Raw genomic sequence first — 11,419 nt, forward strand, 5'->3', positions numbered from 1 at the left:
TGATATAAAGGATAAGAACTGCAGCCTTAAAGCCTAACCCGCAACCTTAGGCTTATATATACCAAATCTTATACAGTGGTACGTCTAGTTACAAACTTACGGTAATTCGTTCCAGAGGTCCATTATTAACCTGAAACTGGTCTTAACTAGAGGCGTGCTTTCGCTAATGGGGGCCTGTTGCTGCTGCTGCGCCACCAGCACACGGTTTCCGTTCTCATCCTGGGGCAAAGTTCTCAACTCAAGGTAACTCTTCCAGGTTAGAGGAATTTGTAACCTGAGGAATTTGTAACTCGAGGTACCACTGTATATAGATTTGGTAACAATGAAAGTAGCGTTACTTCTGCCTTTCCAGAAGGTGTTCAGTCTCTTGATTATGCATTTGCAGCCTGGAATCTGTGATGGTTACAGACTCACACCTGGTTATCCGGAATAAGCTCAAAGGCACAGATACATTTATACAATCTGTGTTCCATTCTCACAATCACCTCAGATTAGAAGTACCAATTCACAAGTAAAAAATGGCACTGGAGACTGGGGGGGGGGCACCTTTTCTAAAGCCTCATCTATAAAAAGCTCTGAACTGTGATAGCATTTTTTAAATCATTGCTTGGCACCTTACTTGAGTGTGCATATGGCAGTTAGGACTTGGCACAGTCCTGGCACCTTCTAGGCAAATAATGATCATGCAAGAATTGCCAGAACTTCACATTTCTCTGAAGCAGCTTTTTCATCATTATTACCATGTGTATAGATCATTGTCTGTAGTAGACACACACTGGTTCACACTTCACATTAATGCACAGTAAAAAAAATTCCTATGCTTTCATGTGAATGAGCAATGTATGGTTGCCTGCTGCTGAAATCACAGTTACTTCACTCTTTCCTGACTACTTTGTCTGGCTTGTACAAACTGAGCTCATGGTTTGTTTTGGGAAAACAAACCACAAACACTAAGCAATTTTTGGCTTCTTGTGGTTTGTGTGGAGAGAAACCCTGGTTTTGGACAACTCAACACGCCAGATCATGGCTTGTTTCCTGGCAGGAGTGGAAGAGCAAAGCACCGACAATTGCCAGCATGCTTTTCATTCATATTAAACCATAGTTTAAGTATGGTTCAATGGGATGTGCAAACCAGGCCACTTTATAAGTGAGCTACATTTGCAAGCACCTTTTTTTAAAGGCTAGAATTGTTCCTGTTTTTGTAAAGGAGATGATTTATATCCTCTGTCAAGTAGGTGCATTTATTTTAACTTTTAAAGTTCAGATATACATAGCTCAAGTCAAGCTATGATAAGGAGTGTAACAAACAGTGCTGGGAGCAGTGAGGTCTCTTTAATCAGGCACAACTTACACATGGGAAATGCAGGCAGAAAACTGGATTAGTGAACAATAATGGACATAGTCTAGTAGTCATAGGCTTATAATGCCCAAGCCTTCACATGTCTGCTCAAAAGTAAGATTTATTGAGTTAAATGTAGCTTAACCTAGATAGGTGAGTACAGTGGACACTTGGGTTGCGAATGTGATCCATGCGGGGAGCACGTTTGCAACCCGCAGCACTGCAACTGCGCACACACGGGTCGCGATTCGGCGCTTCTGTGCATGCACAAGCCCTGAAACCTGGAAGTAACCCATTCCGGTACTTCCGGGTTCGGCGCAATTCGCAAACCGGAACAACACAACCAGAAGTGTCCATAACCCGAGGTATGACTGTATAGGAATACAAATGAACATAAACTTATTACCACTTGTGTATGTGTCCAAAACCCCTTAATAAATATAGCTGGCAAATGTTAGATTATTGAGTATATAACTGAAGCATCAACATGTATTTCTATTTGCCCCCAAATATTAATGAGTATGAAAATACCATAGAGCATATGAAACAGATACAATATAATTGCATTAGTAAAATTTTTGACATACACATGTTTCTTTCATGTAACATTGTTTTTTCAAACAGCATAATATTTCAGGTGAGTAGGTAAAACTTAAAAAGAATTCAGTAGCGAATATTGTAATTTTGACATGCCTTGATATTTAATTGGATTTCTGTTCATTTATGTTTCTTAAAACTTTACCATCTATTGAGAAATGTCTATGTGACAGAATTTGAACCTAGTAGGGAACCAAGTGCAGTAACTGCTAGTGCAAAATACCGATCCATCCATCATTTTGCATTTGCCTGTGCTTGTCAGAATTGACACATTCTTCATCTATGGATTCTGGTTTCCAGCCTAGGCCTCCTGTGGTTCAGGTGTCTTAGGAACAGACAGGTAGAGTTTTCCAGCAAAAGTATGAGATTCAAAGACGACAGTGTTTTATTCAGGAAGTGACATTGCCCATGACAAGAAATGACATATGTGAAGACTAAGCTCTCCAGACAACCTTTCAGACTGTTAAAACTGCAAAAACAGCTTCCATAGTTTACATGCAATGCTCTCCATATTCCAAGTGTCACAGAAAAGAGCATTTCAAGCTAAACTGAACTTTGCTCAGAATTACTGGGAGTTTTAAATCAACTTGGCAGAATACAAATTGTTAGATGAAGAACAAACTTTATGCCACAAATATTTCTGATTATTTTCTACCTAGCTGTTGCCTGATTTAGAGCAGTGTTCAGAAAGACATCTTGGAGTCCAATTCCATTCATGTTTACTTGGAAGTATGAGTCGAACTTAATTTAACAATCACAGAAGTATCAATTGCAGTATCTGTTTAAGTAAATTATAGCTGTGGGTTGCCTAATTTGACCAGACTGGTAGGAGGTTCTTAACCCTTTCCCCCCTGTACTGATACACCATGGGGTTTCTTCTCTCTGCACTCCTCCCAGCGGTCATTCCTCCTCTGGTCACTGCTATGGATACATAACCTTACTGTCAGGGACTTAATATTTTAAATAATCATCCTAATCCCAGAAATTTACTAAGGATAATATCCAACTAAGTCTAACTTAGGTCTGACATACTGAAATAATGGGCTTTATTGATTTAAATGGATCTGTTCTGAGTATGATTTGTCTACTTGTTTCATATCTCTCCCCCCCCATTTTTGGCAAAAAAAGGAAAGCTAATAGATAAAAAAGGAAAAGAAAGAGGAAAGCTAAAAATATGTCACAGGCCAAAATTGCCTGATTCTTCCCTTTCAACAGAGAGGAAGTATTTCACAATGCACCTCTCCGTTACTCTTTTAAAAATCTGGATGTATATCCCATAACTCAAAATGGGCAACCTTTGCTTGTTAAATACTGTTCAACCTCTATTCCTTATTTGTAAAACAATAAATAAAAGGGAGCTGCTGTCCGCATTATGCAGTATGAGGTGAGAGACTGAAGTGGTAAAGTTCCAGCCTGCACCTTTACAGGCTAAGGATAGAGTGTCACACTTTGAATTTTCCCCATGTTAAAAAAATATCCCTTCAAGTAGCAAACATGCACAGGAGTGGTTTAGTGTATTCCTGTCCCTAATGGGAACATGCTACTGCATTTGGGGAGCTTTTTATACGGGAAAATGTTTTTTTTTAATTAAAAAAATTACACAGACTGAATTGGGACTGTCCATAATTCTCCTTCCTAAGTCTCTTACTTCATTTTTTTCATTTAGACAGGCACCACCTCTCAGATCCAAATAGCCCTGTTGTTATTGTAAGCCTTTAAGGCAATCTGTACATATGAAGCATATTGTACTCGAACACTTGTCAGCTGTGATGTTGTTTTTTAAAAAATGGGGGGGGGGGTAAAGATCGAAAAAATACATGATTGTAGCTTATAAAAAGCACAAGAAAATCATCTTGCTGGGTGTCATTATTTTTATACTGTACATAATTCCTTAAAGAAATAAGTGAGGAAAATCTTCAATGCCTCTGAGAATTATAAGGCAATTGCGGTGTAATTTCCCCCCAGTTAACATCACAGACACACAATAGTAATTGCTTTTATAATAACTGTTTAACATAATCGTAACGATCATTTTGTGCCCCCTCAGACATGCACAACTGTTTCACAAACTCAAAAGGTTTTTCCTGTGCTTCAGTTAGGCACGGGAATGTTATTGATAAGCCAAAACCTTTTTCCTCGTCTGATGTATCAGTGGCACATAGGAGCACTGGTGTGCACAGGGGAAGTCCCCTTTATGGCTCACAAGAAAGTGTCCTAATAGCCATTTTCATTTCCCCGTAACATTTCCCCCCACATAAAATCGTTTATATATTGCCTTTCAGCCTCCAAAAGGCCCCAAGACAATTGACAATGTTAAAATAGCATTTGGGGGGGAAGCCAAGAATGCATTAAAATAATCCATAGACAAATGAGAATTCAAACCATTCAGGTGGCATGAAAATAATGAGCATGTTCGTGTGGAAGATCAAAGCTGGCATTGCCCCTAATATAAATAAAGAAACAAAAATAAACATGAATCCACTACTTTTTGGTGGAAACAGCACAGTCATCTGGAATGTGTTGGAGGATCACACAGAGAGTGCAGCATTTCTGGTAATTGCACTATAAGAGTCTTAATTTCCTTCCTCTTGAACCTTGCCAAACTCAAACCTGAGCTTTAGAAACAATGTACGTTCCGCCTGGCTTTTGGTACCAGCAGTGGGTGCACTAGCCTCCCTACTGGCATCAACCAAACTTGTAACATTCATTTTGGCTGGAGTGTTCTCTTACTTTGTACCCATTCCATTGATTGTATGGGTTGTTCCAGGGCAGAGATGGCAGCCACGTTCTTCCTAGCCAAGCTAATAAGATTGCTATGCTCAGTCTCAAGGGAGATGCAAGCTCTACTGACTCCGTAATTATCACCAGTCTGGATTGAAACAAGCTGGAGAATAATAGTCAACTTCACCTATACAAACTTTCCTGGGAGTAGGGATGGGGAAGAAATTTGATTTAGTTAGTGTTTAAAGGCAAACTACCTAATTTGCACCTTCCAGGGGTCAGCACACTTTTTCAGCAGGTCCACTGTCCCTCAGACCTTGTGGGGGGGCCGGACTATATTTTTTGGGGGGGAAATGAACGAATTCCTATGCCCCACAAATAACCCAGAGATGCATTTTAAATAAAAGTGCACATTCTACTCATGTAAAAACACAAGGCAGGCCCCACAAATAACCCAGAGATGCATTTTAAATAAAGGGACACATTCTACTCATGTAAAAACACACTGATTCCCGGACCATCCATGGGCTGGATTTAGAAGGCGATTGGGCCGGATACAGCCCCTGGGTCTTAGTTTGCCTACCCATGCACTATGTGTACAAAATGATTATGCTAAAATGTGCACAAAATGCATCTTTGGGGGGGAAATTGCATACAGAAATGTGTATGTTAGGAGACACTAAAATGCTGATTAATTTTCATGAGGTCTTTTTTTAAAAAAAAAAATGGTAAACTGATGTGGAAATTTACGAGTGAATAAATGGGGAACTGAAATTGATTGAAATGTGGAGAACTGTACTTAAGAGTGGGAAAATAACAAACTGAAATTATCAGATGCACCCATTCCTACCTGAGAATAAGCCCTATATGATGCAATGGGACTTACTTCTGATGAAACACAGAATTGTAGAATGGTAGAGTACAATGCAGGAATATTCGCCCAATGTGGGGCTCAAACCCCATGACCCTGAGATTGAGAGTCTCATGCTCCATCAAGTGAACTACTCTAAACATGCATAGGAATTCTCTCTCAATTCCAGAGAGGAAAAGTAAATGACTTAAGGACCCAATCTGGGGAATGAAGAGGGGGTTTATTTTCTGCTGAGGATAATTCAGCGAATAATCTCACCATTGTTGGGGCCCAATACATAGTGGGGAGACAGCACTCAATGCTGATCCATAGCATAGGGCCCAATCCAAGGGTGGAGCGGGGCATAACCCCTGCCAAAGGTAAGTAGACAATAAATATCTCTGCCCTTTGATTGGGCTCCTGCAGTGCTCCCCCATGCAAACCAGTGGAGTGCCTTCAGATTTATTCACTTGCTATAGAGAAGGAAACCTTGCAAGAAGATAGGCAGGTAATTTTTTGGATTTCCTCTGTGGTTGGTTCAAAAAAATTAACTTAGGTCTTCTGATTGGGGGGGGGGGAGTGTCATAAAATTTTGGAGTTAATCCAAGGCAGGTTTAGGAGTGCTCAGTCATCTATTTTAAAATATGTGGCTTAGTGGGGATGTGTTGTATGCTTGTAGCAATGGTAGGTTTTCAATTTTGAAGCCTGGAGGTTGTGGTTATAAGTAAGACTAATGAACAGTCCTGAAAATTAGCCTTTCTGGCCATTCAACTAGACACTGATTATTGCCATGAAGTTGTTGGGATTCCCCTCCCTTTCTCCTTCAGCATCTCTTCTAAAGCAGTTCCTGTTGAAATCCAACTGTTCTTGCACTGGAATTCCGCACTAACTGGTTTTGCAGGCAGCGAGTGCCATGACTCTTGCAGAGTCGCTAAAGTGGGATTTATTCATGCAGAGGTTAAAAATTATTGTTCAGGAGCAGTTGGAGTGATTAGAAATTAATATTCTCTTAAAGCCATTTAAATGCTAAAATGTTTAACCTTTCAAAGGACTTCATATTTTTCTTGGCTTCAAGCAATCGTGGGCTGTGTGAGGCATAACCACATAAAACATTCATTTTTATCGTGATTTTTATTGTACCTCTAGGCTGGCAGATCTACTAAGTTTCATATATTTTGCACTTATTAGCAGGTATTTAACTCCCCAGATGAAGTCTGCTGAACATGTCATAGTGTGAGAACACATTTTCACTGGAGCAAAGAAAAGATTAACTGCTCAATACATGGCTGTAGCACCATCCTAGTGTGGTCAAAAGTAATTCTTTTAAAAGAGAAAAGAGACGAGCTTCATCAGTGGGCTCTTCATTTGAATCTTATTACTATCCTCAATATTTTATTTCATAAAATTGTAGGGCTAAGTCCTGAAATCTTTCCAGTTTAATGACTTTATAGTTCTTACCTTGCGTTTGTGCTCATTATCAGCCTATGAAATTGGCCACAATAAGATTGCCACTTGCCAAAGGTGACTGATTTTCACAGCTTTGAAAGCCAGCCTTCTAGATTCACAGTGTGTTCTGCTACAGACTTTTCCACACCGCAGAACAAGTCTTCTGCGGTGAGAGCCAGTGTGGTGTAGTGGTTAAGAGCGGTGGACTCATTATCTGGGGAACCGGGTTCGCGTCTCCGCTCCTCCACATGCAGCTGCTGGGTGACCTTGGGCCAGTCACACTTCGTTGAAGTCTCTCAGCCCCACTCACCTCACAGAGTGTTTGTTGTGGGGGAGGAAGGGAAAGGAGAATGTTAGCCGCTTTGAGACTCCTTCGGGTAGTGATAAAGCGGGATATCAAATCCAAACTCTTCTTCTTCTTCTTCTTCTTCTTCTTCTTCTTCTTCTTCCAAAACCCACTTTCAATATTATCCCCACATCTTATTTCTTCAGCTCATTTATATGCCACCTTTAATTACAAACAGTATCATGACAATTAGTCATGCAATAAAAGAATAAAATAAAATGTACAGTGGTGGCATCCAAGATTTTTTTAAAAAACTCATTGCCTGGGAACACCTGAGCAAATAGGTAGGTTTTCAGCAGTAGACAAAACAGCAAATAATTGGGGCCTGATGCTGGTTAGCTAGTTGCAGTCTTAAAGAGGAGGACTGCAGCATGTTAGTTGCAGGTCCCACTTGTTAATGTGCCTGCCAAGCAGTTTATAGTACCTTTCCCCATACTCAGAGCAGAGATTTAGCCATCTAAGAAGAGAAACATGGACATGGCACCCTACTCAACCTCAATGTATACTACTACTAAAGGTAGTATACATTTGAAAATTAGAATACGTCAAAATGTTTTCATTTATATGGTATTGTGCTAATGTAGCCACTGAGTTAAATTGCATACTTAAAACATCATTTTAGGGGAGAGGTATTTTCTGCAACTTGTAGTTCTGCAGCTATTGTTGTTGCAAACAACCAATAAGCCATCACAATTTATGAGAAAATAGTTAAGGTATCTCTACTGTGATGCACATTGGACCCTCCAGCTTTGTTTAAGAACTTACGGAACTTGGACTGTAGGTTCCTTCCAGTAGGCTATATTGCTTATTGAAGGCAAATAAAACAATTTATATCCTTTGTTTTTAAAATAAAACAACAAATAGATGAGCTACCCTTAAAACAATGTGCATGTGTTATCTGGAGCTGAAATGATGTCTTTGCTTGATTTATGAACAACGTTGGTTGCAAATGATGATAAATGTATGGTACAGCTTAGTATGATTATCTGTCTATCTATCTATATCTATCATCTATCTATCTATCTATCCATCTGTCTGGATTATTATGTGTTATACAAGTCATGCTAAGTGCAGGCCTATTGAAATCCATGAACTTCCATTGGTTTAAATGGGCCTACTCTGCATGTGGCTAACTCTGGAGATCACCCATCATCATTAGAGTATGGTCACATCTTACATGCATTTAACTTACACCATTTCAACCATACGTAGTTGCAGGCTGTGGGTTGAAATCCTACAAGTTAAATGCAAGCAAGGATGAAAGCTTAAAAACGTTTTATTTTCCCCTGCCAGAGTTTCCTGGCACAAAAATAACTTTAAAGCTCTCTCCTTTGCTTGGGAAGCAATGCCCTCTCCACACTCTGACTCTCAAGACTTAAATGTTGAATAGTCTTTGACTGTTTCCACAAATGCTCATCTTGGCACTAAAGCCAACAAGAAATCCTCTTAAGCATCAGAAACAGCAAAATTATTACATCTTCATATCATAGGCCTGATCTAATAAATGCCAGCAGCCTTTGCAGTTCTCATCAGAAATAATTCACAGGTACACGGTGCCGTACTCTGCATTAAAGGAAAGTGTTATCTATTAGAGAGATGCTTTTAATGCGCAAACGGAGACTTATGTTAGACATTATTTAACAACCCTGAATTTCCCAATCAAGGATCGAATACTTCATCAGGCAGCCTGTCGTCATATACTTCAATAATGGAGTCACTTTCCAAAGTCTGACAGTTAAATTACACATGGTATGTTTATGAATGTGCTTTTATCACCTGAGCAATTAAGAGTTCAGAAGAAGGTCTCTTTTTATTGCATGGCTGTGAGGTTGTAATATTTGGCCCGAGCTGGCTCTGGAAATTTATGTTTTGGCAGCCAGTGTAGTATACAGAATTACATATGAAGATGTTAAATCAGGATGAGGGTGGCAATAAATTGTTTAATGTCTGAAAGCCCTTGGTCTAAAAGCCATTTTAGAACTTGTTAGCAAATTTAAAAACTGACTGTATGGTATGACCACCATAGTGTGTGAGCGGTTCTCTTATGCATAATTTAGAAATAGCTCTGCTGGTAAGTAAAACCTTAATGAATGGATAAAGTTCAGTATATGCCTTCGCTAAATGTATCGCCTCTTCCATTGCAGTGCTTGTCCTACTCATTGTTACAATGAGACGACGGAAAAAGGAGCCCCTTGTTTTCGATGAAGAGAGGGATATCAGGGAAAACATAGTCAGATATGATGATGAGGGAGGCGGAGAGGAAGACACTGAAGCCTTTGATATGGCAGCCTTGAGGAACCTCAACATCATCCGAGACACCAAAACGAGGAGGGATGTAACACCAGAGATCCAGTTCCTGAGTAGACCATCCTTTAAAAGCATCCCGGATAACGTCATTTTCCGGGAATTTATTTGGGAAAGACTAAAAGAGGCTGATGTCGATCCTTGTGCTCCACCGTATGATTCCCTGCAGACATACGCATTTGAGGGAAATGGTTCGGTGGCTGAGTCACTCAGCTCTTTAGATTCTATCAGTTCAAACTCAGATCAGAATTACGATTACCTCAGTGACTGGGGGCCTCGTTTTAAACGGCTTGCAGACATGTATGGAACTGGACCAGAAAATTTGTATTCATAGCCTTTGAACCTTTCTATGACGATGCACTAAAGAAAAAGAAAATAAAAACTCAATATCTGGGACTAAGGAAAATCTGTAAATATTTCTCCATTTTTAACCTTTTGGGTTTCTTTTTGCCTTGGTGAAGCATATCTTCATTAGAACTTTGTCCTAGGGACTGCACTGAACACACACAGATTCTGAGCATCCAATGGCATTTTTTTTTGATAACGTTAAGATGCTCGGGCATGTGCAAATAGATAGCAACCCTCGTATACCTGCAGAGGCAACCAACCTCTAAGAGTAAGTAACGCACTGTGACCTCAATGAGCCAATGATATCCTGTAGATGCCTTCGCAGTACTGCTGGGTCTAGACTGCAGAGTCTTTGCTTAGTGGAGAGAAGGGGGAAATCATTTACTACGTACAATGTTAATACAATATATTGTCTACTACTGATGCAAAGTTCTTTTATTTACAGTGTTGCATGCAGTTTGCTGGCTCAGAAACAAATCCAACACGATGACTTTTTAAAATGTTGGTCTGAAAAGCTATTTAGTCCAAAAGCCTCTGTAAATATCTGGGTGACTCTAAAAATAGATTGCAATTCCTGTTATGAAAATCTGCAACATGTGCCATTGCCTTATCAAAATTGTTTCCAGGATATGTCAAATCAGAGATCTGGAAAGTGATCACCACAGTTTTGTGATGCCTATGTAGGTATGGGGGGGAATTGCTGTCTATTTACAGGTTTTTTTTAATTATCCTTACCTCTTCTGATTAGTACAGGAGAACTTATCCTTTCTTCATTTTTTATTTGTTTTTAAATAAAACATTGATGTGTAAAGTTATGTTTATTTTGGAGCTCCAGTCTCCATCACATTCAGGTTTATTATACTGCATCATGGTATTAGGTGCTTGAGAACATGCTGTTTTTTCCTCCAGTCTCAGCTACATGAAGGAAATGAAGCATGGAAATAGAGAAATTACAGTGAAGCAATTGAGTCCCTCGTTCATCTCTCTGAGAGGAACACTGCTACAAGGACACACCACTGTCATTGTTCTTCTGAGCCATTACAATGTCTAAGATATTTGAATAAAATGTTTGTACTTTGCATTTTCAAAAGGAGACTACAGAGGCAGTCGGGAGCGTCTCTAATGCAAGTTGTAGCTTTCAAGGTCATCCATTCTATGAGCTCCAATGATTTAAACAAACCTGCACCTTCCATCAAGTTTGCTACCTCTTTTGCTGCTGCGGAATCACAGCAAAAGACTCGGCAGCAAAAGACTCTTTTACATTTCTTTCATATGTTAAGCAGTGTGATACGATTAGCACCAGAATCCATCTTCAGATCCTGACGCACATAAGTATTTCCCCCCCAGGGAGTTAACTTCATAACACATCATCTCTATGCTGGTTCAGGTGTGCCAAACTCGAAGGATGATTGCAGTCGGTTAAAATAATGTTGGATTTTTTGAACTAGAATTTATTAGACTATGACAA

At 39.6% G+C, this 11,419-nt stretch overlaps 1 protein-coding gene across 4 annotated transcripts in view; it reads left to right on the forward strand.

Moving 5' to 3' along the window:
* Positions 1-10,880, forward strand: part of CDH7 (cadherin 7) — a 110,439-nt gene extending 99,559 nt beyond the window's left edge. For all 4 annotated transcript variants that reach the window (XM_081919318.1, XM_081919319.1, XM_081919321.1 and 1 more), the window contains exon 12: positions 9,444-10,880. In XM_081919318.1, the coding sequence (XP_081775444.1) occupies positions 9,444-9,937 (494 nt within the window). In that variant the 3' untranslated portion in view covers positions 9,938-10,880. The remainder of the gene's footprint in view (positions 1-9,443) is intronic.
* The last annotated feature ends 539 nt before the right edge of the window (positions 10,881-11,419 follow it).

This window comes from Podarcis melisellensis (assembly GCF_964234715.1).
Source record: "Podarcis melisellensis genome assembly, chromosome: 7".
Lineage (NCBI taxonomy): Eukaryota > Metazoa > Chordata > Lepidosauria > Squamata > Lacertidae > Podarcis > Podarcis melisellensis.